Genomic DNA, 27,534 nt, shown 5'->3' with positions numbered 1-27,534 from the left:
CCCAGCTGCTGAGCAGATGTGCGGGAGCCGGTGCCTGTCACCGCCCCCTCTGCAGCTTCAGTTCCTTCCCCTGGGGCCGGGTTCCGGGGGCCCTGCTCCTGCTGCCAGGGGCGCACCAGCCCCGGGCAGTGGGTCCCAGCCCAGCAGGCACAGACCTCCCCGTGGAACCTGGGCTGAGCCTACCCGGTCTCAGCAGCCCCAGCCGTGCAGCTGCCGCCGGGTGCTGGCTGTGGTCCCCTGGGCTCTCTGCCTCCCGGCGCCCAGCTCCTGGCTCCTGCATGACGCTGCCCTGCCCACTGGGGCGGCTCTGCCCAGCTCAGGGCCTGCCTGCCCACCTGCTCAGTTCCCACCGCTGCCAGTCGCTGGGCAGGCTGCTCCCCGGGGGGCAGGCGGGGCCGTGGCCTGGCACTCAGCCGGGCTCGGAGCGTGGGGCCTGGTGAGCTGCCTGGGGCTGGCGGTGGCAGGGGGAGTTTTCCTTCTTCTGGACCTGGGCCAGAGGACCCAGCAGCAGGGGAGGGAAGGGACCTCAGCAGTAACTGGTGCAACGGCTGAGCCCCAGCAGAAGCGGGAGAGGCTGAGCCTGCCTGGGCCTGCAGACCTCGCGCAGGCTTCTGGCCCAGGCTCTGTCTCACCCGCCCACTCCTCCGGCACACGCCCGCCCTCCCCAGTTCGGAGCACTTGGGGCGCCGGTCCCTGCGGCTCTGCAGGGGCTGGGCCGCTGGCGAAGCCGTAGGCAGTAAGGGTCTAACTCGCTATCTGCTGGCGGTTACCCAGCGCGCAGAACACAGGCTAAGCGCTCGGCCTCCTGCTCACCCATCCTGCCAGCAGCCAGCAGCCCTCCCCTGTTGGCCAGGCCGCCTCTGGGTGCTGGTTTCTGCACCTCCCCATCCCGCAGAGGAGTTCTGGCCCCTCTGGCCTCAGGCAGGGCCCGAGGGGGTAGTTCTTCTCCCAGCTCTTGCTTCTCCTTTTTCCCTGCCTTCTGGGACCCCAGGTCCCCTCGTGAAGCTTGAGTCCTGCTTAGCTGGTCCTCAACCTTGGCTTGGGCTTGAGTATAATTTCACTAGCCGCTGGTTGCCCCTTGCAACAGAATTCTCACCCCCATCCATCCCCACCTCCTCAGCCGCTTTACACCTGGCGCGCACTGTCCCGCAGATGGACACAATTACAAGCCAGACAGAGGGTAGGACAGTGAGGACGAGGGCATAGGATGGGGCTCCCACCGCCTCAGCAGTGGAGACCTCGGTGTCTCTTCTCTTTAGCGGGGGCAATGGGCGGCCGTAGGACGGAGCTCGTCCTTAGCAGCCAGCTGGGACGCGGCTGTACAGAGGTGTGGATGGGGTGGGAATAGGTCATTCCCTGCTTTCCAGGTGGACAGTGGCTGCTCTTTGCTCTGGCCGCAGAGGAAGGCGTTAGGCTTCCCAGTAAGGTTCTGGGAAAACCAGTAGCACGGGTGGGGGCAGGGCTGGCTGGCTGGGGCTGTGGGTCGGGAGTGAGGGGCACCAGTACCAGGGCTGGGCTGACTGGGGCTGTGGGTCAGGAGTGAGGGGCACCAGTAGCAGAGCTGGCAGGGGCAGAGCTGCATTGGCTGGGGCTGTGGGTCAGGAGTGAGGGGCACCAGCAGCAGAGCTGGGAGGCCAGGGCTGGGTTGGCCAGGGCTGTGGGTCGAGACTGAGGGGCACCAGCAGAGCTGGGGGACCAGGGCTGTGTTGGCCAGGGCTGTGGGTCGGGAGTGGGGACACCACCAGCAGAGCTGGGGGACCAGGGCTGGGCTGGCCAGGGCTGTGGGTCGGGAGTGGGGACACCAGCAGCAGAGCTGGGGGGCAAGGCTGGGCTGGCTGGGGCTGTGGGTCGGGAGTGGGGACACCACCAGCAGAGCTGGGGGACCAGGGCTGGGCTGGCCAGGGCTGTGGGTCGGGAGTGGGGACACCAGTAGCAGAGCTGGGGGGCAAGGCTGGGCTGGCTGGGGCTGTGGGTGGGGAGTGAGGAGCACCAGCAGAGCTGGGAGTGGGGAGTAGACCCTCTCTCCCCCTAACCAGAGCTGTTGGCCCTTGGCTGCCAGGCCATGCCAGGCTCTCCCCGAGGTGGCAGCGGTGGGCTGGCTGTGCCCTGGCAGGGCTCCCGGAGCGTGTTCCACACAGGTGAGCTCCTCCGGTGCTGGGAGCAGGGACAGGCCATCCCAGTCTGGCCAGACCCTGAGCCAGAGGGGCTCTGTAGAGCCCCGGAGGAAGGGGAGGAACCGGCCTTGGGGGAGCCCCTCCCCAGTCAAGGGCAAATGCCAGAGCCCAGCTCTGCCCCCAGACAATGAGCTCATTGACTCGCTGGCCCTGGGAGCGGGCGTAGGGATGTTTGTGGCTGGCGGCTGAGCCAGGGAGCCCTGTGCAGCCTCCCCCAGGCAGCCAAGTGCCCGCCCCCTCCCTGGCCAGTGCCCACAGCGGGGCCCGGCTGGCCCTCCCAGAGGTGGTGCCAGAGGCGGTTGCTGGAGGCTGGGCTGTCCGCGGAGGGCAGGTGCCACGCCCTTCCCTCAGGTACTGCCAGGGCAGCCTCGCGCCCAGGGCAGGGGGCTCTGGGGCGCTGTCTTGGGGCCATACAAAGGGGGACCTTGGGCCCAGCTCTGACCAGCGCGGTACATTAGCACCTCTGGGTTTGCCTGGACCAGCTGCAAGGAGCTTGCCAATCTCTGCAGGGCCTGTGGGGTGCAGCTGGCAGGGCCTGGATCTGGGGAGGGCGGCACCTCCCCTGGGGGGTGGTTTCCCCGGGGGGTGTCGGGGGGGTACCTGGCTAGGCTGGCCCTGGGGGGACCCTTTGGTGTGTAGCTGTGCGGTCGCGACTCTGTGCTGCCCCCTGGTGGCTCTGGCGGTAGTCTGCCCTGTGCAGCCCGGCACTGTGCCCTGATGCTGGGACCCCTTTGCTCTCCGCAGGCAGAGAACGGCCGAGTCAGGAGCTGAAGCAGCCAGGCCCCCGCCCTCCATGGGCGCACTGGTGGGGCACTGGGCCAGGCGCTGGCTTGTGCTGGGACCCCCTCGATCTTGCACCCCACCAGTGGAGGGGCTGGGGTCAGCGGCACCCTAGGACTTGGCCCGCAGCGCCACACAGCCCTGGGGAAGGCTGGAAACGCTCTTTCCTCCCCCGAAATCCAAGGAGCCCCCTCTCCCGGGGCAGGGCCAGGAGGGCCAGACGGAGCAGCACGCCAGGCTCAGGTAAGTCCCGGTGCTGCCTCCCTTCCCGTGCCCCCCACAGGAGAACTTGCACACCCTGGGCCAGAGCTGGAGGGGTTCAGGGTAATGGATCAGGATCTGGGCTGGGCTCTGCTGCCTGTCTCCCCGGGTCACTTCTCTGGGAGCTGTGTGTTGGTTCACAGGCTTGGCTGCCACTTGAAGCCCCCCCCAAAGTCAGGTCAGCTCCATGGCTGCCACTGCGTGCCCTGGACGCTGCCCCTCTGCTGTCCAAACACAGGGAGACTCGCCACTTGCAGTACAGGGCTTGTGACATGGCATTGGGCAATACTGATTCCATCCAGGAGAGGGCAGCGTTGCACATTCTCGCTCCCTCTTGCATGGGACTGGAGCTGGGTGGGTGATGTTGGGAACCAGTGCCCTCTGCAGAGGACAGGGACAGTAGGGAAAATTTCTCTCACCCAGCCCAACCATCGAGGAACCCTGTGCCACGTAGGGGGACTGTCTTCAGGGCCTCCATGCCGCTCTGCAGTCGCCACTGGCAAAAAGGGAAGTTGATCGGGACCAGGGCACCCCTGCAGCTGCATAACTCCCCCCCCCGCCGAGTTCCCAGTCCCTGGAGCCAGCCAGAGCACAGCTAGGGGGTCGGTGTGCCCTGCTGGTGGGCAGGGAGTGGAAGGGGTATTGGGCAGTGGCTGGGCTGCCTGGCACTTGGGGGGAGGAGAGGGGAGGGAAGGGTGTGGGTTGGGCCCTACATGTGCCACAGCTCCCAGGTGGGCATAGCCAGAGCTGCTGAGCTGTGGCACTGGGATTTCCTAGCACACGGCTCAGTGGAGACGGGCCTGGGCCCTGCCCGCTGGGCACAGAGCTAAGCTCAGGGCTCCGTCTAGCCCCATGCAATGCCCCCTTCCACCCAGCGTGCGTGCCCTCGCACCTGCTCCCCTGGCCCTCCTTCCCACCCATCCTACCCTCACTGCAGGCGCTCCCCATGGCTGGGCTGTCCTGGCTCTTCCAGTGCCTGTGGGCAGCAGCCTGGTGCCCTGTTAATCACTGCACTGGTAACGCAGTCAGGGGGCAGCCGTGGGGACCCGGCTGGCAGGGGGCCACTCGATCTGGCATGCCCAGGTCCTTGGCTTTCAGCTGGGGTAACAGCCTGAGGCCCGTGGCAGGTGGAGGGTCCAGTTCCCTCTCCATATGCCGAGGGGGCGGTATGAGTTAGTTTCCAACCTGCAGTGCTGGGGTGGGGGGGGCTCTAACATAGGAGCAGGGCCCCCCTGCTGCCTCCTGAGCCGCTCAGCAGTGCCGGGGGGGCTGTCCTCATGCTGTGGGGCAGACAGTGCCATGGGGACTGTGCCCCATATAGGCTCTGGGGGAGAGGCTCTGGGTTTGGGGGGCAAGTCTGCTGTGCCATGGGGAGGCCCCACTCTGAGGGGGCTGGGGGCAGGGGCAGAATGGGTCAATGGGGTGCCCCCTAGGGCTGGATGCAGGGGGCTGCCGGAGCCAGGGCTGTGCTGCCTGCCCTCGCTGTATCATGGAGCCGGTCAGTGTGCCCTCCTGGGCCGGGCGGGGAGCTTGCAGGCCCCTTGCAGGGGGTCGGCCCCATGTTGCAGCGGGTGAAGGGGCCTTGTTGTCTGCACAGCTCCCCTTTGTCCCTGTATGCTGGAGTCAGCCGGGAGGCCCAGGTCAGAGGCCCTTTGCTGCCACCTCCCTGACTCGCCCGCGGGCTCGTGGGTGTCGCTTGCTGGGAGATGACCCAACCAGCAGCTCGGGGCAGAGCGGCTCCCGGGGAGTGTCCCTGAAACTGCTCGGCCCTGCCCCGGGAACAAACGGCCGCTAGGCTGTGAGCTCACGGCCATGTGACCGACCGGCCACCCCAAGTGGCAGCCTGTAAACACACACCGGGCGGCTGTGCCATGGAGCCCTGGGAGCAGCCCGGCGGGAGGCAGGTGAGAGGCAGTGCCCAGCCATGGGGGTCTGGCCTGGTAGGCCGGGGGTGATTGCGCCGCCCCGTGCCGGGGATGCGAGTGAAGTCGGAATGGGACAAGGGCTAGAACCTGCGGGTGCGCTACCCTGTGTGCTGGGGAGCAGAGGCCCTGAGGGGGCGGAGTTTATCCCAGTCCCCCCCCCCCCCCAGGACCCCGCTGTGCATGAAGCTGGGGGCTGAGGCCTGGCCGGCAGGGAATGGGCCCATGGGGCAGGCGGTAGCTGTGTGTTGCGACGGCTGGGCTCCCCTCTGGGGCACCGGCCCCCAGGGGCTTGGCCACCAGGGCTGAGCTACCCTCTGTCCCCAGGGAGGGGCTGGGGGTCAGGTTCGCCCTGTGTGTGATTGAAGCCCCCACCTGCAGCTGGGCGGGCACTGGGCCCATCTCCGCCCGCCTGCCCGCAGGTCAGAGCTGGCATAGCACACGGGTAAGTCACGGCTGCCTGGCATGCCAGGGCGGTGACATGCGTGTGCAGGCAGGATGTGCCTTACCAGCTCGGCACAGCCCCCGGCTCCTGCCTGGCTCCGGCGCTGCGGTGAGCTCAGCCCTGTGGGAGTCGGGGAGGGCCCAGGCCGCTGACGGCCCAGCCATGTCCTAGGCTGGGGCGCCCCGGGGTGGTGTGCAGAGGGAAGGCCCTGAGCCTGGCTCTTGGGGAGGGGCAGCCCGACTCCAGAGCTGTGGCTGTGCCAGCACAGGGGCCCCCAGATATGACCTGCTGCACTGGCCCTGGAGCTCCGTGGGGCTGGGCAGCCACCTCCCAAGGCCCCCGGGGGGCAGTACCGTATGGGGCTGCGGGCTGCCCTGATGCGGACAGCGAGGCGAGCAGCGGGGTGTAGCGGAGACCCCCGACCCCACAGGGCGGGAGTCACTGGCCAGGCTGGGGCTGCTGGGGGCCATGCAGAGGGGAACCCCAGGGGTGGGGAGAGCTTGTGAGCAACTTCCTCTGGCCAAGCCGGGATTGGGAGGGCCAAGCCACCTTCCTCCCCTGGCAGGGGGTCACTGGCAGGCCTCGGGGGGAGGCAGGTGGGGGCAGACCGGAGGAAAGGGGGGGCCTACTTGTGCCACTCCCCCTGCCCCAGCTGGGGCAATTTAAAAGGGCTCCAAGCGCAGGGGTCAGGGCAGCAGCAGCTCCGCGGCCAGGGGTCAGGAGGAATCTCCTGCTCCGGGGGGACCTGGGCAGGGCCTCACGCCCATGGGCGCCGCGGGCCTGACCCTGCCCGCCTGGCCCCGAGGCAGGGCCCCTCGCAGGCCGAGGGGAGCTGGGCAGGACCCCGGTGGGGTGCGCACCCCAGGGGGCAGGTCCCCTTCCCGGCCATTGCCTGCCTGGCCCTGGCTGGGCGGTACTGAGGGCGGGGGGCGCTGCAGTGGCTCGGGGGACAGCAGGGTCGGGGCAGGGGCTTGGGAGGGGCTTCCACGGGGGGTCCCCACGTCCCTCCCCAGGATCTGCACTGCCGCTGGCACGGGTAGGGGGAGCTGGGCAGCAGGTCCCACCTATACGGGGGCGGGGGGGGGGGGCTGGACCGGGCCAGGCTGGGTACTGGCGGGGGGGGCCGGGGGGGATGGATACCGGCGGGGGGGGGGCCCGTGCAGCGCAGCGCGGCGGGGGGAGGGTTCACCCGGGCCTGTCCCGCGCTCGGGGGGCGGGTACCGGCGGGGGGGGGATGGGCCGGGCCGGGCTGGGTACCGGCGGGAGGGGGGGGGATGGGCTGGGTACCGGCGGGGGAGGGGGGGGGCCGTGAAGCGCAGCGCGGCGCGGCGGGGGGAGGGTTCACCCGGGCCTGTCCCGCGCTCGGGGGCGGCCGGAGACGGGTGGGGGCGGGGGGCGCGGCCGCCATGTTGCGGACGGGGGGGGGGGTTGCGGACGCAGCGCGAGGCCCGCCCCTGCGCCCCCCCCCGCCCCCCCCCGCAGCGCCGGCCATGGGGGACGCGGCCGCCTACCAGCGCCTGGGCCGCGGCCGGCAGGAGGCGGAGGGAGGCGGCGGCGGCCCGGGGGCGATCGCGCCGGGCCAGAGGGTCAGTGGGGCCGGGGGCTGCGCGCGCCCATCGGGGGTGGGGGGGCTGCGGGTACCGGGGGAAACTGAGGCACCGGGCGGCCTGTGGGGCACGGCGAGGCGGGGAGCTGCCCCCCCACCCCCCGCCTGCCGCCCCGCTGCCCCCCTGCATTGCCCGCCGCCTCACCCCCCCTCGCCCCTGCGCCTGTGGGGTTCCCGTCTGCAGGGGGGCACGGCGGGGCAGGGAGCTGGGGGGCAGGTTGCTGCGGGTTGGGAGGGAGGGAGCTGGCAGGGCGCGGGGTGCAGGGGTCCAGCCGTGGGGCAGCGGGAGGGGCCGGCCCAGGAGCGGGCAGCGTGTGGGGAGCTGGCCTGGGACCTGGTTTTCTAGTGGCCTTGCAAGGGGATGGGTGGGTCTGCAGCCGGCCCAGCCGAGCCGGGGACGGAGCATCCTCTGGCTTGCGTGTGGCCCGGGAAGGGACCGAGTGCGGCAGGGTCCAGGCCGGGGCGGGCAGCGTGGCAGGTCACTGGGGGGCAGCACAGGGCAAGGGCAGCCCGCCAGTTGTGGCCCATCTCCGTTCACAGCATGGGGGGACGCGCTCATTGCTGGTCCTGGCCCCCCAGCCCCCGTGTGTGCCCAGGGCAGTGCTGGGGGCTGCCCCCCGCTGCAGGGAACCTGGCCTGAGTGTGCTGACTCTCTTCTGCTCCGTCACACCCCTGGGAACGCAGGCCCGGGGCAGTGCCGCGAGGTGCCGCGTCCCCCAAGGGCGGTGGATGCCCTGCTGGGCCAGGCGGGCATGGGGAGGGGGGCGGTTCTCAGAGCCAGGGGGTTGGGAGCTGCAGTCACAAGACCCCACATCCTTCCTGGGGTGGGGCCAAGGTAGCAGGCGGCCCAGCCACGAGCTCTCTGCCTCTGCAGACACGGACCCAGGCCAGGGCTCCGCTGTGTCAGCGATAGGCGGGTCTGGGTAGCCCCAGGGTGGCCCTGGCCCAGGGATCCAGTCTGTGCCCACGGGCCATGGCAAGGAGCTCTAGGCAGGTGCAGAGGAAGGAGCGTCTTTTCCGTTCCCCTGGCCACAGGCGCCTGGCCCTGGCCTGGCTGAAGTGCAGAAAGTGCTGCAGGCCTGGACACCATCTGCGCTTTCTGGGAGGTGCCAGCCAGGGGCAATCAGCCCTGTGGGGTGCGGAGAGCACACCCGCAGCTGGCCGATTCCAACTCCCCCTCCCATCCCCTTGTATTTGCTCCAGGCCAGCCAGGAGCAGCCTTCTTTTGGCACGTTCTAAAGCAGCTGGCCTGGCCACCTACCGAGGGAGTTTTGCCTAGTGGTTGGAGGAGGCTGTGTAGAGGCAAAGCTCTTAGGCCGGTATTTTTGGAAGCAGTCGGCAGCACCCAGGGCTGGAGCAGCAGTTGCTCACCTCCCTCTGCTCCAGCCCGGCTCCCCAGAACTGGGGCTCGGGGCATTTCGGAGAGTGGGGCCCAAAGGGGAGCCCCAGCAGTGGTGGCAGCAAAGCCATGGCCAGGCTGTGAGCATGCCTGGGTGCCCCTCCCTTGCCACTGGCTGCCACAGGCCGGTAGCGCTGACCAGGGGCTCTTCCTTTGCATGTCCATGTCGGATTAAGCTGGGCCGGGCTCCTGGCTCCAGCTGACAGGCAGCGCCGTGAGGCTGAAGCGTGGGCAGAGAAAGCACGGATGGAGGGGCTGCCCGGGGGCTTGCGGCGCTGGTAGCAGGGCTGGAAGGGTGAGCGCGGCTTGGGGCCTGGGAGCCAGAACGCCTGGTTCTGTTCCTGCCGCTGGGCCGTCACTAGGCCTGAGCAGCTGCCTGCACCGAGCCCAGCGCCGCACACAGCGGGGTGGTTACCCCGCCAAGCCGCCCATCGCAGTCAGTCGCCACCGCCCCGTGCCTCGGTTTCCCCGTCTGCAGCGCTCTACTCCCCAGGGGTTGTGAAGCTAAACGCGTCACTAGGAGGCTGGGGGCCGAGTTCTTACAGGGCTGGCTGGAGGGGCCAGGAGGCCTCTGGAATAAGGAAGGGCAGCACCCCCTCCAGCAGTCTGTGCTCTTCAAAGCTGGCGCCACCTCCCCTCAGCCAGGCAGGGAACCGACCCACCAGCCTTCCTGCTGGAGAGGAAACGGGGGCTGGAGGGAGGGGTGGCACATTGGGGGGTCGCACTGTGTGGAGGGGTGAGAGTGTGGTGGGAAGGGTGCATGTAGGGCGCTTGGTGCTCAGAGGCGGTGGCGTGAGGTGGGCGAATGATGGCGGGGAATGGGGCACGTCGTGGGGGCGCTGGCTGTTGGGGGGAGTGGGGCAGGATGTGGGGGTGCTGGCTGTGAAGTGCATGGAGCAGGGCAGGATGTGGGGGCGCAGGGCAGAACAAGGAGGTGCCGGCTGTGTGGGGGGGCCGGATAGGGCAGGGAGGCACCAGTAGTGGGGGTACCAGTTGAGGGGGGGCAGGATGTGGGGGTGCTGGCTGTGGGGGGGATGAGGCAGGTGGTGGGGGTGCTGGCTGTGAAGTGCACGGAGCAGGGCAGGATGTGGGGGTGCTGGCTGTGAAGTGCATGGAGCAGAGCAGAACAAGGGGTGCTGGCTCTGAGGGGCAGGGAGCAGGGCAGAATGTGGGGTACTGACTGTGGGGGGGTTAGGCAGGTGGTGGGGGTGCTGGCTGTGGGTGGCGGGGAGCAGGGCAGGATGCGGGGTGCCAGTTGTGAGGGGGGGCAGGGTGCGAGGCACTGCTTGTGAGGGGAGCAGGGCAGAACACGGGGCACCGGCTGTTTGCGGGGGGAGGATCGGCCATGGGGGCACCAGCTGTAAGAGGTGGGGAGCAGGCCAGGCATGCGGGGGGGTGGCATCTCCACCTGCGGGCTGGGCCCGGTGGGAGGATGGGCACAGGTGGTCCCTGGGGGCAGAGGCAGGCAGCTTGGGAGCTGTGGGAGAGCGGGGTGGGGGCCCTGCCCGCTGCATGCAGGCTGGAGCCCCAGAGCTGCAGGGGGTTGTGCCGGGCTGCCGGCGCACCAGGGCTTGCAGGCAGAGAGTATCTGCTGTGCCTGGGGGTGTGGGGCATCTGGGAGCCTCTGGCCTGCCCCCCACCATGTCAGCCGCGTCCCAGCCCCCTTTGCACCAGCAGCGTGGCTGGCCTTGCCCGGGGGCCCCCCCTGCACATGGGCCTGGCCTGGCTGTGCTGTGGCAGGAGCACGCGCCCCTCTCTGCAGTGCTGCCTGGGCCTGCATGCCAATGAGCCATGGCCGCGGCTGCTGGTGCTGTGCCATAGGGGCAGCGGGCGGCTGCCCTCCCCACCCACACGGCTGCTGCAGATCTCCGGGCTCTGCACCTCCCGTTGCAGCTGGGACGGAGGAAGCGCTCAGCACCTGGCAGCATCAGCCTGTGGCCCCGCCTGGGGGACGCCTCCCTCTCCCGGAAGAGGGCATGCGGCCAGGCGCTGGGCTGCTGAGCCGCTCCTGTCTGGGCACAAGTGCAATGAGTCTGGGGGGCCTCAGCCATCACCCTGCTCCTCTGCCCCACCCCCACGCTGCTGGGGCCAGCCGCAGAGCCCTGGGGCCGAGGCCAGAGCAGCTGGGGCCGCCCTTCCCCATGGCTGGGGGGTGGAGAGCAGGGGGCGGGGCTGAGTACCGTCCGCTCCTGCTCTTAGCGTCTGGTGGGGACTAGCGGCTTTGAAACCCAGGCCCAGCGCGAGGGAGCCCAGTGCCTCTGCCGTCACGCGCCCGCCCCCCGTGCGCACGCAAGCCAGGCCGGCGAGTGCCGCGGGCTCCCAGCGCCTTCCCACGGCTCCCCCAAGGGCCAGCCCCACCGCCCCGGCTTGTCGGCCCCATTGCCCGGGGAGACGGGCAAGGGCTGCGGTTGGCTGGGCGGCCCCGGGCAGTTCTCGGGTGCCCACCGCTCGTGCGCTAGGGTTGGGGGAGCTGCAAACCCTGAGCCTGGTGTGTGCAAAGCACCCGGGGTGTGACCCGCTGCCGGCAGGGGGAGGAGTGTGGAGTGGGGGTCTGGTCCTGCCAGGGGCTGGGGGCTCTGCCAGTAGGGGCTGCTGGGAGCAGCGATGCAGCCAGGAGTGCGCTCGCTTAGTGCTGGCCCCGGCGCCCGAGCGTGGTCCTATTTGAAGACCAGGGAGTTAATGGGGAGTCAGCAGGGGGCGCTGTCTCCTCAGTGCTGGCCCCGTGCAGTGCCAGGGTGCAGTGCTGCAGGGCGGGGGGCTCACTGCGGGGCTGTCTCCCCTCAGTCAGTGCCACCCCTGTGCAGTGCCGGGGTGCAGTGCTGCAGGGCGGGGGGCTCACTGCGGGGCTGTCTCCCCTCAGTCAGTGCCGGCCCCGTGCAGTGCCGGGGTGCAGTGCTGCAGGGTGGGGGGCTCACTGCGGGGCTCTCTCCCCTCAGTCAGTGCCAGCCCTGTGCAGTGCCGGGGTGCAGTGCTGCAGGGCGGGGGGCTCACTGGGGGTCTCTCCCCCCTCAGTCAGTGCCAGCCCTGTGCAGTGCCGGGGTGCAGTGCTGCAGGGCGGGGGGCTCACTGCGGGGCTCTCTCCCCTCAGTCAGGGCTGGCCCCGTGCAGTGCCGGGGTGCTGTGCTGCAGGGCGGGGGGCTCACTGGGGGGCTCTCTCCCGTCAGTCAGGGCTGGCCCCGTGCAGTGCCGGGGTGCTGTGCCACTGACCTTGTACTCTGAAGATGCAGGTTGAGGGGTCTCCTGCCGGGTGTTTGATTTGGGGTGTTGTGGGTGGGCCACACTGTCCCCCCTCTACCGCCCGTACCACTAGGTCAGGAAGCAGCCAGTCCCCTGGCCCCTGTGGCGCAGAGGCCCTGTGGGGTGCGTGGGCTCTGAGGCGCAAGGACGGGGCCGCCTGGGACTGGACTCGGTCCGGGCGTTTCTCTCTCACGGCTCCGGCGATCTCCATGGAGCTGTGGGCTGCGCCCTCAGCCAGCTGTTCTCTCATGGGACCGCCTGGAACCTCGGGCGAGACAAGGCCGCAGTGTTAGGGAGCCAGGCCAGCCCTGCTCCCCCAGCTTGGACCGGGGACAATCCCCTGCAGCCATCTGGCAGGTGCGTGGGGGGAGCACAGGAAATGGCCCTGCATGCAGCTGAGGACGAGGAAGCAGGAGACAGTCCCTGGTGTGACCTGGCCTGGTTCCCAGGCAGGGCTGGAAGGGGGCCCCAGGGCCTCTGATTCAGGGAAGCGGGGACCTGCCTGGGGCTGAACGTGGAGCTCTGCCCCAGCCCAGCTGGCAGGGGCTGTGGATGGGCTGCGTGATGCTGTGTGCCTGGAGGTGGAGCAGGGCAGCTCGGGGGGTGCAGTGGGGAAGATGAAGGCACGCTAGCCTGATTGCTGCCTGGTTCTCTGCATGCATTAAGGGGAAGGCCCTGGTCCTGCCCAGCGCCGGCCTCCCTCCCGTCCCGGTGGGGGCAACCAGCATTGTACAGCGGCTCCGGGGACTCGGGGTTCTCAGCCTGCATGGGAGTGCCCTGGCCCCGTCGCCCAGGGCTCTCAGCTGTGCTAACATCCCCACTGGGCCACGCAGCGGCTGCTGGCTCTGCCACCGCATTGCAATCCGTCAGGGCTCGGACCCGCCGCCGGGCAGGGCTCTGGCAGCTTGTGTGCGGGCACAAAGGGGGCTTGGGCAGCCTGGCCTCAGGGCTTGGCCTGGGAGAGCTGCTCGGGGGCCGGGCGGGGGAGAGAAGCTTCTGGGCAGTTGTCAGCACGTGCTCTGTTCAGCCTGGGAGCTCAAAGCGCCCCTCAGCTCCTGTGCGCCAACCTGCTCCCATTGGAGTGAGCGGAGACCAGGATCTGGCCAGCTCCCTCCCGGAAGGCAGACGTGTGCCCTGATCCCCAGAGGGGAACTGAGACAGGGAGGGGACCTGAGCAGCCTGCGGGGCCGGAGGTGTGGGGGGACATTACGCTTGGCTAATGGGCACTGGTGGCAAAGGCCCTTTCCTGCTCAGCCAGACGGGCTTATCTGCTTCCTCCTGCAGGAGCCGGCAGTCAGGCAGGGGCAGCTGAGCTGGGTGCTGCAGAGCCCTGGCCGCAGACAGTGGGGGCACCATTGGGTGGGGCAGTACTGTCCAGTACCCCATGCACCCAGCAAGCAGACACAGGCTCCGTCCCGCCAGGAGTCCTGTGCACGAGGCTGCACTGGGCAGATCTCTGTGACGCCTGGTGGAAGTATTCCCACGTCGACATGGGCTGTCTTTAACAGTGGTTCATATATGCCCATCACTAGGGCATCTGGGCCCCTGGCGGCCTTTCCTTGGAGGAACACATAGCTGTCTCCCAGTGGGGAAACTGAGGCACACAGCCTTTCCCAAGGCCAAGGCAGAGACAGAAATAGAACCAAGGAGTCCTGACTCCCAGGCATCTTGGCTTCTGGCTAGCAGGGATCACAGCTGTGGGACAGAGCCCAGCCCAAGCGAACGAAAATAAACCCTCTGAGGAGCGCCAACGCCGCAGCTCGGATATCCAGGTCGTGGCGAGGGGTCCCTGCCCCCGGTGCAGGCGGCGTGCATGGTGGGGGGGCGGGCGGTTGCGGGGAGACGCACGGGGGAGGCCTGAAGTCAGGCTGCCGTGCCAGAGGGCTAAGCGGGAGTGCAGGAGTCAGAGGAGCTGTGTGAAACCCAGAGCCCCACCGGAAACAGCCTCTCCAGCCTGCAGTTAAATCTGACCTCTTGGCTGCCGCTCAAAAAGCGTTCCCTGCGAATACCATCGAGTCTCTGTTCCAGCCAAGCTGGCGGCCGGGGAGAGGGCGGGAGCCAGCCACCATGGACCGGAGCGGAGTGAGGGGGTGGGCTCAAGGCAAACACACACACGAGCCCTGCCGCGTCCGGCCCGCGGAAGCAGGAACGGCCTCTCGCCGCGGCGGGCAGCAGGCCCCGGAGCCGAGGCTGGGCTCTGTGGGCCAGAGGAGCTCTGGAAGCCCAGCTGAGGGGCGGCGAGGGGGCGATGGCTCACGGCCGTCAGCCTCGGGCGCGCCGTGCCGCTGCACTCCGACCAGCCGCCCCCCGTTACTGAGCCGCCGTTGGGGTCTTACAGAGGACCGGCCCCTCCCAGCACAGCCGAGCATGTGTGGCCGGGGGCCCTGGCAGGCTGCCACCCCCTGGCATAGTGCAGGGAGAGCAGGCTGCTGCCACAGCGGTGCCCTGAGGGGCCGACCGAGGACAGGCATGGAGAGTCCTGCGTGAGGCTCCCCTCGCTGGGCAGGATCCTTTGACTGCGTCGCCAGGCCGGCAGGACCCCGCGGCCAGCCCGGCACTCCGGCGTGCCGCAGGGCCCGGGGGCAGCCGTGTTAGGCCCGTGGCCCTGGTGGTAATCCCGGAAGGGCCCTTCTCACCTGCTCCGCCCGCCCCCGCGGCGAGGGGCTCCCCGTTCCCAGCGGCCCCCAGCCTGGCGGAGGAGAGATGCATCGCTTCCGGGAGCTGCGTCGCTCCTGCCCGTTCCTGGCGCGCTTCCGGGTCTATCGCGTAAGTTGAGCGCGAGTCCCCCGCCGTGTCCGCTCTGCTTCCAGCCCCTGCCCCGGCCCTGCCGGGGCACACGGCACTGCCTGGCCCTCCTGCTCGGACGCAGGCGCAGGGCTGAGGCACCCCCCAGCTGCAGCCTGGGCGCTGCCCGCTCTGTGCGTCTCTCACACCTCTGCTGCAGCTTGGCAGTGGTGGTGACTGCCCGCCCGGCCCCCGGGGGCTGGACCCCCTGGCCCGGCTGCCTGCCGGCCGCGCCCACTCTCTGTATTTTTAGACCAGACTGGACTGCGGGGAGTTTCCATTGTCGGCTGTAACCCAAGAGCTCAGGGGACACAGCCCAGCCCAGGGCTAGCTCTGCAGAGGGTGTGTGTGGGGAGAGTTAGGGGCCCCGCATGGGCCAGGCGTGACCCCCCCATGTTGGAGGTGCTGCGGACAGTGCTGGGAGGGTCCCAGGGCAGAGTGGCGGGGGGCAAGGTTCAGGCACCCGACGGAGGGTGGGAACGTGGGGCGTGGCGCCAGGCCCTGTGCAGACCCAGCCAGGCCGGTGCCCGCGGGGGTTCTGCCGGTGGGCTGAGTGGGCCGGGGTGCATGGAGGAGCCTGGAGCTGGCGGGGTTGGAGTGTCCACGGGGCAGCCTGGCCAGGGGATCTGGCACGGGGGGGAAGCGCCCGCTGGAGACGCTGAGGTGCATCTGGAGCGGGCGCAGGCGGGTGAGGGAGCCCGGCTGGGGCAGAGGCTCCGTGGGTGGCTGGGGGTGTGCCCCCGGCCGAGCGGACTGCTGGGCGGGTGAGCAGGGAGGCGCAGCTGCGGGCTGGGCCCTGCACTGAGGTGTCAATCACGGAGAGGCTGGGCCCAGCATGGTGACTGCAGGGCAGCCGAGCTCTGGGGCTGGCAGGCCCCATCGGTGTGGGGCGCAAAGGGCTCCCTGCCTTTTCCATCACCCATCCCCACTCGCTCCTGCAGCTGCCCAGCCTGGCACCTTCCCCCCCCAGGGCGGGGCGGGGCGGGGCAGCCCCTGTGGCTGGGGCAGTTTGCTGGGCTGTGTCCGGAGCAGATGTCCGGGGGTGTGGGGTGACAGCGGGCGGGGCGGGGGTTGGACATCCGCACTGGGTGACAGAGTTCACCTGCCGGGGTTCACTCTCCAACCAGGGAACATCCAGACCGGGGGTTCCGCCTTCGGGAGCTCAGTACCCCCGCAGCCCGGAGCTGGGGGGTACCACAGCTGGCCCAGAGGTCGCCCCAGGGGCCTGACGGCCAGTGGGCGCTGCGCGGTGCTGTGGTGCCCAGCTGGCGGCAGGGCGAGTGCCTGGCACCGTGGCCAAGCACAGCTGTGCCTCTCTGGGCTGTGGACTCGGGCGCTTTGCTGCTGCAGTGGTGGGAGGGGGTGGGAGGCCTGTGGGCACCATGCAACTGTGGGGATGGCACAAACACTCCCCTGCTCACGCTGCCCACTGAGCCCCCTGACCCCATGGGCCACAGGTCAGCAGTTCAGCCCGGCTCCCAGGCACAGCCAGGGGCACAGACCAGCGGCTGGCCTGGCTGACGCCCTGCTCCCGCCCCAGCCCTGGCAGCCCCACTGGGCTGGCCCTCCCACCACACCGAGCCAGGGCTGCGCGGGCCCATGGGGCAGGGGGCTGCAGGCGCTCCCAGCATGCACTGCTGTGCCCCCCGTTGGAGCAGGGGCAGGGGATCCCAGGCTGCGGCCTGGGGCAGGGCGGGAGCAGTGAGCTGTTGCCTGGCTGGCAGGCGTGGGGCACCTGGGGGGCACGGAGCTGCCTCTCTCGTGCCCAGGGCCGGTGGGGGTTGCGCTGGGCACTGCAGGGCCGTGGCCTGGAAGCCCCCAGTCTGCCGTGCACTGTGGGAATCCGTTCTGCAGCGAAATCACCCAGTCTCCCGCGTGCTGCCTGGGCCCTGGCCCGTGGGGCTGGCAGGAGGGCAGGCCTCACTCGGCCTGCTGGCTCAGCGCCTGGGGGCAGAGCCGAGAGGCCAGCTGCGGCTCAGACCTAGGGGAAAGGGGCTCCTTTCTGCCCCTGCCCTGCCAAGTGGGGAGGGGGCCAGCTGGCAGTGCTCCCCAGCAGAGCCGCCAGCAGCCTCCCTCCCAGCGCCCCATCCAGCCCCCGTGGGCAGCAGGGAGCCCAGTACCTCTGCAGGCCACGCATGACTCACAGATCCCCTCTGCCTGTCCGGCCCAGCCGCTTTCCCCGCTGGGAGCTCTGCCTCGCCCTCGGCAGCCCTGCGGTGACAGGGAGGACCCTGGGGGGCGCGGGAAGATGGGGCACAGGCAGCGGCTGGCGGAGGGGCCAGGCTGCCCCCTAACCGACCCTGGCTGGTCCCCACAGACGCTGCCCTGTAGCATGCAGGCGGAGGAGGGCACGGACTGGCTGCTGGAGCTGCTGGCCGAGCTGCAGCTGCAGCAGTATTTCCTGCGCCTCCGCGACGACCTCAACATCACCCGCCTCTCGCACTTCGAGTACGTCAAAAATGAGGACCTGGAGAAGATCGGCATGGGGCGGCCAGGTGCGTCCGAGCTCCCTCGCCCACTGACGCCGCCCACCCGGCCCAACCTGGGGCACCTCCCCGCCCCTCGCTCTGCCCCGCACCGGGGAGGCGGCAGGGTTCGCGCCCCTCCAGCGGGGCCTGGGGCGTGGCTGGCCAGGGCGGGGCGGGGGGACCTGCCCCGCAGCGGGCGGCGGAAGTGGGGCGAGCACCGTGCCTCTCCCTTTCCCGGCAGGCCAGCGGCGGCTGTGGGAGGCTGTGAAGCGCCGGAAAGCCATGTGCAAGCGCAAGTCGTGGGTGAGCAAGGTAAGGCCTGCGGAGGGGGAGGCGCCGAGCAGCCCCGGCGCACCCCAGGTGCACCACGCCGCCTGCTGGGCGCAGGGCAGGGGGGGCTGGGGGCTGGCCCGGGGGCAGCCGGACCACCTGCTGCCTCCCTCGCCCGAGCCGGGCTCTGCCCAGTCCCCAGAGGGGAGCTGGGGAAGTGGGCGGCACAGAGGCTGCTGGGAAATGTAGTTCTGTTTCTGCACCCCCAGGGGGGTTTCCTTCGTGGGAGGAGGGGGCTGGGCTGCATGACAACCCCCCCGCCCCCCGCTGCACGGCCCACACTGGGAGCTCTTCCAGCCCTGGCGTTGGTGCTGGGAGACACTGGCTGCGACCGCACAGTCCGGCATTGCGAGTCAGGGATGGCAGGGGCTGGGCCCAAGGGCTCCAGCGGGTGCCCCCCGAGGTGCCAGGCACGCTGCAGGGCAGGGGCTCAGCTCAGGGCCTGGCTGGCTCTGGCCATCCGCCGCAGCAGCCGGGTGCAGCTCTGCCCAAGGAGCAGGCAGGAAGTTCCTTCCCCGGGGATCTGTCTGTGCCCTAAGGAGCCAATTAAGTGTTAATTAGTCAGCTGTGCTGAGCACCACTGCCCATTGCTGTGCACACTGGCGCCCTGGAGCGTTATCTGCAGCCCCAGCCATGTGGGGGCGCGTTCTGGGACCAGCCCCATGAGATTTGGGGGCCTGGCCACGCTCCTGCCTGAGTGAGGTGGGCATCTGGGCAGGCACGCTGCCTGCCTGCCCTCAGCTTCTGTTCTCCCCCACGCGTCCCTACCCCCAGCGCCGTGCCACACGGTCTCTGCTGTCTCTGGAGCCGAGCCGATGGGCACCGGCCAGAGGAGTACGCAGCAGGGTCAGCCGAGGAGGCCTGAGGGAGGAGCTGTTCTGGGGCTGGCCGGAGCCAGGAGTCTGGAATCGGGCCCAGGATAAGCGCTGACCTGGAACCCGTTTGGCAGTAGCGCAGGCTGTCTGCAGCGAAATGCGGCCGCCTCTGGGGTGGGGCTTCTGGCAGCACTTGGGCAGCTGAGGACAGGCAGCTCAGAGCAGCCGCCTTCTTCTGAACCTCCCGGGGAAATCAGTGCTGGGGGCCTGCCGCAGCCAGGGCACCCGGTGGGGCTTGTCCTCCCCGCACCCCCAGGGGCTGGGCTTGGGGGCAGCAGCGTCCTCTGTGGAGTCACGCGCCCCGCACGCCGCAGCCCCCAGTACCACCTCAGCACTGACCCCGGCAGGGGAGTGCCCCCTGCTGGGGCACCACACCCCCACCAGCGCCGCTCCTGGCTGATGTCCAGGCCGCCTGGTCCCATCCCAGACGGGCGGGTTGCTTTGCGGGGTGCTGTCCTGCAGCTGCTTTCTGCTCCATCCCGGAGGCAGCGGCACTGGGGCGCAGAGCAGTGGCAGCCGGTGCCGCTGTGGATTCCTGGGCACGGGGCGCCAGAAAACCGCTGCCCAGGGCAGAAGCGCATGGAGTCGCGCCGCGCTCCTAGCCTCCGCTGGGGGCCTCGGCGCGCTGCTGCCCTGGGGCTCTTTGCAGCTTGGCCGGACCTGCTGCTCGACCGCAGCCACAAGGCTGGGTGTGCCCTGCGGGGCTGGCTGTCCTCTCCCTCTGGGCCGGCCTGTCCCACTGAAGGTGCTGGCCCTGCCCTGGGGCCTGACCCCTCTGGGCTGGTACTGCCCCTGCACCAGCTGCCCCCTGCTCCCCCTGCAGCTGCATCCACAGGCTGGCCCTCGACGCCTGTCGCAGAGACAAGTCGGTGCTGCTGTTGGGGGAAACTGAGGCACGGAGGCAGAGCTGGGGGTAGAACCCAGGAGTCCAGCTCTTGCTCTTCTGCTGTGACCACTAGATTGTGCTGCCCTAACCCCTCCTCCCCCCACGAGCTCCGCCCTGCCAGAGGTGAGGGGCAGAGGCAGAAGTGTGTTCAGGGGCACTTGATGCTGGTGGAAACACCAGGGCTTGGCTGGTGTCTCCTCCCGTCCCCCCACTCCCAGCTGCCCCTGACCCAGCCTGTCTGTCTGTCTGTCCAGGTGTTCAGCGGGAAGCGGCCCGAGGCGGAGTTCCCACCCCAGGCCCCCCTCCCCACGCTGCCCAGCCCGTCGCCGGCCGAGGAGGGGCAGCAGGCCCTGACCTGCCTGATCAGCGAGCGGGACCTGACGCTCTTCGAGAAGCTGGGGGACGGCTCCTTCGGCGTGGTGCGGCGCGGCGAGTGGGGCACGCCCACCGGCAAGACGGTGAGAGGCCAGGACCGGCGGGGGGGCGCGGGTGGGTCCGGAGTTCCCCGGCAGCCTGGTCGGTTTCCCTGTCGGTGCTGAGTCAGTTTCATGGGTCTGGGGTCCCAGCACTGCCGACCCCCCAGCTGGGAGTAGCTCTCCCAGCCCAAGGCTGCACTGGGCTGGTGCCCATCGAGCCAGGTGCCAGGCCGTTAGCTGGGCATGGCAGGAGGCCGTGTGAATGCACAGATAACCGCAGGGTGCGGTGTGGTGGTGCCCGCCTGGAGGGGGCGACCTGGGGCCAGGAGCTGCCGTGGGGCCCTCACTGGCCTGTCTCCCGGCAGCTCAGTGTAGCCGTGAAGTGTCTCAAGACGGACGTGCTGAGCCAGCCCGAGGCGCTGGACGACTTCATCCGGGAGGTGAACGCCATGCACTCCCTGGACCACCGCAACCTTATCCGCCTCTACGGCGTGGTGCTCTCTCCGCCCATGAAGATGGTGAGTGCAGCGCTTGGGGACGGTCACCCCCATGCCCTGGGGGCACCACCTCTGAGAGATGGCTCCCCTGTGTGGGACGGGGCCCAGGGCTGGCGCATGGCCGTGGGGGCGCAGAGCCCCGTGGGGCAGGGACAGGGCCCAGGCCTGGCGCGTGGCTGGCACTGACTTTTCCCCTCCCCATCGCCAGGTGACGGAGCTGGCCCCTCTGGGCTCCCTGCTGGACCGGCTGCGGAAGAACCAGGGCCATTTCCTCATCTCCACGCTGTGCAGCTACGCTGTGCAGATCGCCAAGGGCATGGCCTACCTGGAGTCCAAGCGCTTCATCCACCGCGACCTGGCTGCCCGCAACATCCTGCTGGCCTCCGACCACCTGGTCAAGATCGGCGACTTCGGGCTCATGCGGGCGCTGCCCAAGAACGACGACCACTACGTCATGCAGGAGCACCGCAAGGTGCCCTTCGCCTGGTGAGCGTCTCCCCGGCAGCATCCGCCCGCCCGCGCGTGCCGAGCAGCGGCTCAGTGCCTGGGGGGAGCCGTGCCCCCCAAGCCCCCCCCTGCCTCCAGCGGGCCGCCCAGACGGCCCTTGTGCGGGCCGGCAGCGCCGGAGGGGGCAGCGGGGTGCGGCCTGCCCGGGGCCGCCCAGAGAGGGGAAGCGGCCGTCGTGGGAGGCAGCTGCATGGCTGTGATGGCGGGGGGCCCGTTCCGCTGGGCCGGGGGCGTCTGTAACTCGGCCCGTCTCCATGCAGGTGTGCCCCAGAGAGCCTGAAGACTCGGACCTTCTCGCACGCCAGCGACACCTGGATGTTCGGGGTCACCCTGTGGGAGATGTTCACCTACGGCCAGGAGCCGTGGGTCGGCCTCAGCGGCAGCCAGGTACCAAAGGGGGCCCCGTGCTGCATGGCCTGGGCCTGGGCTCTCTGGGAAGGGGAGTCGCCCCCCGCCCCAGGCTGCCCAGGTGTGATCCCCTCCAGCCCCACCTTCCCTGCCCGGAGCCTCACCTGGCACCTGCTGGCCACCCACAGATCCTGCACAAGATCGACAAGGAGGGTGAGCGGCTGCCGCGGCCGGAGGACTGCCCCCAGGACGTCTACAACGTCATGCTGCAGTGCTGGGCCCACAAGCCTGAGGACCGGCCCACCTTTGTGGCCCTGCGCGACTTCCTGCTGGAGGTAGGGCCGGGGGGACCTGGCCTGGGCCTGGGCGGGTCCCTGCCCTCCTGTGCCACCCGGGGGCTCTGCGCCAGGCACTGAGCGCCTGCAAATCCCATCCCAGGACCTCAGCGTCCGGCCCCATTGGGTTCCTGGGAGTCTGGGGCCTCGCGGGGGCCTGGGCTGAGGTGCAGAGGGAGGCCCCTGGGCCTGTGGGGCTGGCTGGAAGGCGCCCCGTGTGCTCCCCCATCTCCGCCCCTTCCTGCCAGGCCCCAGGCTCTGCGGGGCTGGGGGCAGTGAGGGCCCCGGGGGTCACCGGGTGAGGGGAATGGCGCATGTCGTGGCCAGGCTGTGCCCGGGCCATCAGCCGGAGCTGGGAAGGGACGGGAGGCGGCTGCTGGCGGGCGCCCGTGGGCCTTTGGCAGGGAGCATTCTGTGCGCAGCCGGGGACGTTCCTCCTCTGCTCAGTGGGGCGCTGGCGGGGGCGAGCAGCCTGGTGGTGAGAGCAGGGGGCTGCCCCCCCCCCCCGGCTGGATTCTGGCCGCACGTGCTGCCTGGCTGCAGCCCTGCGAGTTCCTGGCCACCGAGGGCCGCCGAGTCGGGGTGTCTGGCCTATCCCAGCAGGCCCAGCCCGGGGCCCAGCCAGCACCGCTCTGCTCCGCCCGCGTCCGCTGGGAGCTGTGCCGGGGGCGGGACAGGCCTGGCGTGGGGGGGTCGCCCCGGTGCTGCCAGCCCTCCCCTCACCCCCGCGCTCGCCCGCCAGGCCCAGCCCACGGACATGAGGGCCCTGCAGGACGTGGAAGAGCCAGAGAAGCTGCACATTCAGATGAACGACGTCATCACGGTCATCGAGGGCAGGTAGGGTCCAGAGAGCCCTGGGGCGGGGCCACCGCCGGCCCCTCCCCCTGAGCCAGGCTGGCCCCTCCCCTGCCCACTCCCCACACCCCCTCCCTCCACGCACTGATTGCTGGCGGTGGGGGTGGGGGGGGTCCTGGCCTGTCACTGCACAGACTCGGTTTCTGCCCTCGACTGTGCCACCCGGGAATGGGGCCCAGCAAAGTCCTGGGGGCGCGGCCGTGCAGTGCCAGCTGCCGGGACAGGTCAGGTCTGCTCAAGCACTAGGGGGCTGGAGTCACAGGCAGCCTATGGGTTGGGACTGTGGAGTGGTACAGAGTTGGGAGGAGCTTGTGGGCTGGGGGGTGATGGCAGAGCAGTGGGAGCCCAGGGGCTGCAGGTCGGGGCTGGGGGCGATGGCAGGGCTGGGGGAGCCCAGGGGCTGCAGGCGATAGCAGAGCAGTGGGAGCCCAGGGGCTGCAGGTCGGGGCTGGGGGCAATGGCAGAGCTGGTGTGAGGCTCCTCCCTCTGTCACGAGTGGGGAAACTGAGGCACAGTGAGGCCATGGGTTACACCCACAGTCACCCGCGAGTCCGTGGCTGAACTGGGAGTGGAACCCAGGAGTCCTGCCTTCCAGTGCCCTGCTGCACTCCCTACCCGGCGGGCAGTGCCGCCTGCCTGCGAGCCCCTGCTTAGCGCCTGCGCTGGGCAGCCCCGGGCCCGTCTCTCTGCTGCGACGTTGAGGGCTTGGCCTTAGGGGGAGGCTGTTCCCACCCCCCACGGTGCAAGCGGCGGCTCCGCCTTTCTCCGGCCTCCAGCCAGGATGAGTCACATCCCCGGCTGCTGTCACACTTGTTAGTTTGCCCTCGATTGTGCACCGCCGGCACGCCTGCCCCCGCCCCCACGGCCGCGCCTGCTGCCCACGCTCATCCGAGCGCCTGGAGCAGGAAGCCGGGCCGGGGCTGCGCTGGGACAGCTTCCCAGAGCTAAGCACCGGGGAGAGAACAGCTGCCCCTTCCTCAGCCTCCTGCGCACTGAGCCGGCGGCTTATCGGTGGGTAAACTGAGGCACGGAACCATGCGAGTGACCTAGGCAGAGCTGGGATCTCTCAGCCCCCAGGAGCTTCCCGTCTGCCTTGCTGCTTTGCTGCCTCCGGCTGCCCTGTGCTCAAGGGGTAAGGGTGGAAAGACCCCCATCTCTAGGGTCTCCTGCTGGGAGTCTGGCACTGCCGAGGCCAGGTGGCCCCCGACGGAGCTCCCAGGGCTTGGGGGCAGGCTGGGGGAGGGCTGCAGGGGTCTCAGCTTGGGGGTCAGAGTGCTAAAGGAAGGGGGCTCACCTAGATGGCAGGGGCTCCTGCTCCAGAGCGGGTGGAGACCCCCCGAGTGGCAGACAGGGAGCAGCCCGGGGCATGGCTAACTGGGGCTGTCCCGCCAGCTTCGGGGGGTACGCGCCGCATGGGCTTAGCACCCGCTCCGGGGGACATAGACAGAATCCTCCCGGCACCCCCCAAATCCAAGTCTGTGCCCCCCCAGCTTGCTCCTCTCACCAGCCCTACAGCCCGCAAGCCGGTGCCAGCGCCTGCCTCTGCGGTGGGGGCCATGCTGGTCGTCCTGGGGCTGCCTCAGGCGGGACCGTGTCTTGCTCGAGGGCCAGCGGATAAACGCAGGGAGGGATTCGGTAGCGGAGCCGTGGCGGGGGGTGTAGTTAACACAGAGTCTGTGTGTGCACAGCCCTGGTTGCATCACGGGCTGGGCTGGGCTGGGCTGAGCCACACCGGCTGCCGGAGCTGGATTCCGTACTCGCCGGCTGCGCGGCAGCCCCGGCGCAGGGCTTGGCCACCCGCCTGCTCACCGTGAGGAGCTGCTCCAGCCCCCGCCTCCTCCCCGGGAGACCCGACATGCCCCAGGTGAAACACAGGCTGGCCAGGGCCGGGGTTATCATTGCAGTGATCCTTGGGGAGCGGGCGGGGTGGAGGCCCCTGGCGCTTGCCTCAGTTTCCCCTGAGAGGAGGCCGCAGGAGGGGTGAAGCGGTTACACAGGGAGGAGAAGCATCTCTGCAGTGCCACTCGCTGGACGCTGCTCTGGCTGCGGGATCACTGAGCGGCTGGGGAGCCCGGCTGGCAGCAGGTGGTGGCACCGTCCTGTCCCCAGCAGTTGGGGTTTGCGCTTTGCTGCTGTGACCACGGGAGCTTTGGGCCAGGCTGGGCAGGCTGTGCCGGGGAGAGGGCTGGCGTGGGAGCTGGCTGGCGGAAAGCTGGCCCAGCGCAGCAGGAGGAGGTTGGGGGTGTGCGCAGAGCTGGGACCCAGGACTCTGGAGTCCTAGTCCTGCCTCTGCTGCTAGCTTGCTGGGTGACTTTTAGACAAGCCATTTACCTGCATTGCGCCTCAGTTTCCCTGTCTGCAATGGGACAGTGACTGCCCCTCCGCCCGCTGGCCTCCCCCGGGGCATTCTGGGCTGTACAAAGGTCAGCAGCTGCCAGCCGACAGGGAGAAGGCCAGTGAGCTGTGTGACGAGTTTTGTCTGTTCTCAGACCGGCTCTGTCCCGCAGGGGAATGGTTCCCACACGCCCTGGAGGGTTGTGTGTACAGTCAGACCTTCTTTACACTCCTTTGCTCCTGGCTACAACCCACCTAGGGAACTAGCTCCCTCTGTAAATATAGCAGGACCTACCTTAAAGCCCGGGAGATTCTCTCCTTTGGGTGGGTCAGTGCGCAGTCCTCAGCCCCACCCCCAGGGGTAAATGTGAAGGGCTGCGGACCTGGCGCCGCTCTGGGCTAGACAGGCCGAGGTGGGGTGCTAGAGAAGAGGGGGTCCCTGTCCCCTGGGGGAGCGGGGTGGAGCTGGCGGGTGCGCACAGGGGCCTGGGCCGGGTGGGGGGGGGAGCTTCCCCAGGCAAAGGAGGTGGCACTGGGGCTAGCAGCTCACTCGGGGGGCCTGGCGCTGAGCAATATCCTGGGCCCCAGCGCAGGGCCGGGGCTGGGCCGGGAGGCAGGGCCGCCGGTAAACAGGAAAGGGTTGAGCTGGGCCTGCCGTGAGTCACAGGTAGTTCCCAGAAAAGCGAGGGCTCAGCCGGCTGGGCAGGGAGCCCGGTTCCCCCGCCCTCCACAGCCGGGGGGGGCCTAGCCCTGGTCACTGCTGATACCCCTCTTGCCGGCCAGGGCTGAGGCCTCTCCTGGGACTCTCACCGGAGGGGCAGGGGCACCAGCAGGGCGAGGTTGGTGACCTGGGCAGGGCTGGGCAATAGGGGGTCGGTACTGGGCACTGGGGGTCAGCGCTGAGTGCTTGGAATCGGTGCTGGGCACTAAGTCTGGTGCTGGGCGCTGGGGGTCGGTGCTGGGCACTGGGGGTTGGTGCTGAGCACTAGGGGGTCGGTGCTGAGCGCTGGGGGTCATTGTTGGGCGCTTGGGGTCGGTGCTGGGCGCTGGGGATCGGTGCTGAGCACAAGGGGTTGGTGCTGAGCATTAGGGGTCAGTACTGGGCACTGGGGATCGGTGCTGAGCGCTAGGGGTCGGTGCTGAGTGCTGGGGGTCGGTGCTGGGCGCTAGGGGTCGGTGCTGGGCCCTGGGGATCAGTACTGGGCACTGGGGATCGGTGCTGAGCGCTAGGGGTCGGTGCTGGGCACTAGGGGTCGGTGCTGAGCGCTAGTGGGTCAGTGCTGAGCACGAGGGGTCGGTGCTGGGCACTGGGGATTGGTGCTGGGCACTAGGGGTTGGTGCTGGGCGCTGGGGATTGGTGCTGAGCACTAGGAGGTCGGTGCTGGGCGCTGGGGGGTCGGTGCTGGGCACTGGGGATCGGTGCTGAGCACAAGGGGTCAGTGCTGAGTGCTAGGGGGTCGGTGCTGGGCACTGGGGATTGGTGCTGGGCACTAGGGGTCGGTGCTGGGCGCTGGGGATTGGTGCTGAGCACTAGGGGGTCGGTGCTGGGCGCTGGGGGGTCGGTGCTGGGCGCTGGGGATCGGTGCTGGGCACAAGGGGGTCGGTGCTGGGTGCTGGGGGGTCGGTGCTGGGCACTGGGGATCGGTGCTGGGCACAAGGGGGTCGGTGCTGGGCACTGGGGATCGGTGCTGGGCACAAGGGGTCAGTGCTGAGTGCTAGGGGGTCGGTGCTGGGCCCTGGGGATTGGTGCTGGGCACTAGGGGGTCGGTGCTGGGCGCTGGGGATTGGTGCTGAGCACTAGGAGGTCGGTGCTGGGCACTGGGGGGTCGGTGCTGGGCACTGGGGGTCAGTGCTGAGTGCTAGGGGGTCGGTGCTGGGCCCTGGGAATTGGTACTGGGCACTAGGGGGTCGGTGCTGGGCACTAGGGGGTCGGTGCTGGGCGCTGGGGGGTCGGTGCTGGGCGCTGGGGATTGGTGCTGGGCACTGGGGGGTCGGTGCTGGGCACTGGGGATCGGTGCTGGGCACAAGGGGTCAGTGCTGAGTGCTAGGGGGTCGGTGCTGGGCCCTGGGGATTGGTGCTGGGCACTAGGGGGTCGGTGCTTGGCACTAGGGGTCGGTGCTGGGTGCTGGGGGGTCGGTGCTGAGCACTAGGAGGTCGGTGCTGGGCGCTGGGGGTTAGTGCTGGGCCCAGGGGACACTGCAGTGCAGCAGGCGGCTCACTCAGGGGCGCTGTGCCCATGGCACTAGGGGCGCTGTCAGGTGTGGGGCTCTGAAGGGCACGTTGCTCTGATCCAGGCTGCTCCGTGGCACTGGGGGCTCTGCACTGCGGGGAGCAGGCTCAGTCGGGGGTGCTGAGCGGTGGGGGGGTGGGCAGGGGCTGGGATCTGTGGAGCAGGTTGGGGGGCTAGTGGGGGGCTCTCCCCTGGGAGCCGGTGCCCCCGTGTGGTCCTAGGGCAGCAGCTTGAGGGCAGGCCCCATGGTGTGCCCCAGCAATTCCTGGGGCATTCGGGTGTCAGCCCAGCCCCTGGCCTAACCCCCTGCCACCCAGCAGCGCAGCCTTGTGTCCCAGGATCAGCAGCTCTCGCCTTCCGCCCCAGAGCTGGCCGCATTTCACTGCTGGGCCCTGCCCCTGCGCCTTCTGCGGCGCGTAGTTCTCCCTCTGTGGTGGTTTAGGTGCCTTCAGCTGCCCCCCAAACCGGCCTCCAGCATTTCCTCCGGCATGTCGGGCTGCCCCCTTGCCAGGGCCGCGCCACAGCAGGTCAGCCCCAGCACCTGCTTTATCACCTATGGCAGGGCTCCCCGAGCCGCACTGACCGCACGTGTCAGTAGGGGGTCCCAGCCAGTCACAGGTGCCCCAGTCCCAGCCCCAGTGGGTGGGCAAAGCTGGGAATTCGGGTGCTGGGCGGGGGGCTGAGGGGTTGGGGTGCTGGGCGGGGGGCTGAGCGTTGGGGTGCTGGGCACCGGGTTGGGGTGCTAAGCTCTAGGCCTGGTGCGGTGCTGGCATCCAGGCCACCAGGATCTGGTGCCGCTGCCGGCCAGGGCCATTGCTGCCCTTTGGCCTGGGCCGATTTCGTC

At 69.6% G+C, this 27,534-nt stretch overlaps 1 protein-coding gene across 5 annotated transcripts in view; it reads left to right on the top strand.

Annotated features, from left to right (window-relative positions):
* TNK2 (tyrosine kinase non receptor 2) overlaps nt 1-27,534 on the top strand; it is a 46,073-nt gene that overhangs the window by 7,637 nt on the left and 10,902 nt on the right. For 2 of the 5 annotated variants that reach the window (XM_075004155.1, XM_075004154.1), the window contains exons 1-9: nt 7,053-7,168; nt 16,926-17,103; nt 17,318-17,388; nt 19,422-19,625; nt 19,949-20,101; nt 20,289-20,566; nt 20,848-20,974; nt 21,124-21,270; nt 22,013-22,107. In XM_075004155.1, coding sequence (XP_074860256.1) covers nt 7,073-7,168; nt 16,926-17,103; nt 17,318-17,388; nt 19,422-19,625; nt 19,949-20,101; nt 20,289-20,566; nt 20,848-20,974; nt 21,124-21,270; nt 22,013-22,107 — 1,349 coding nt within the window. In that variant the 5' untranslated portion in view covers nt 7,053-7,072. Of the gene's footprint in view, nt 1-2,918; nt 3,198-7,052; nt 7,169-13,963; nt 14,591-16,925; nt 17,104-17,317; nt 17,389-19,421; nt 19,626-19,948; nt 20,102-20,288; nt 20,567-20,847; nt 20,975-21,123; nt 21,271-22,012; nt 22,108-27,534 lie in introns of those variants that run through there. The other 3 variants (XM_075004157.1, XM_075004156.1, XM_075004159.1) reach the window with 3 other exon arrangements.

This window comes from Carettochelys insculpta, chromosome 10, assembly GCF_033958435.1.
Source record: "Carettochelys insculpta isolate YL-2023 chromosome 10, ASM3395843v1, whole genome shotgun sequence".
NCBI lineage: Eukaryota > Metazoa > Chordata > Testudines > Carettochelyidae > Carettochelys > Carettochelys insculpta.
This window is presented reverse-complemented; position numbering and strand designations above follow the sequence as displayed.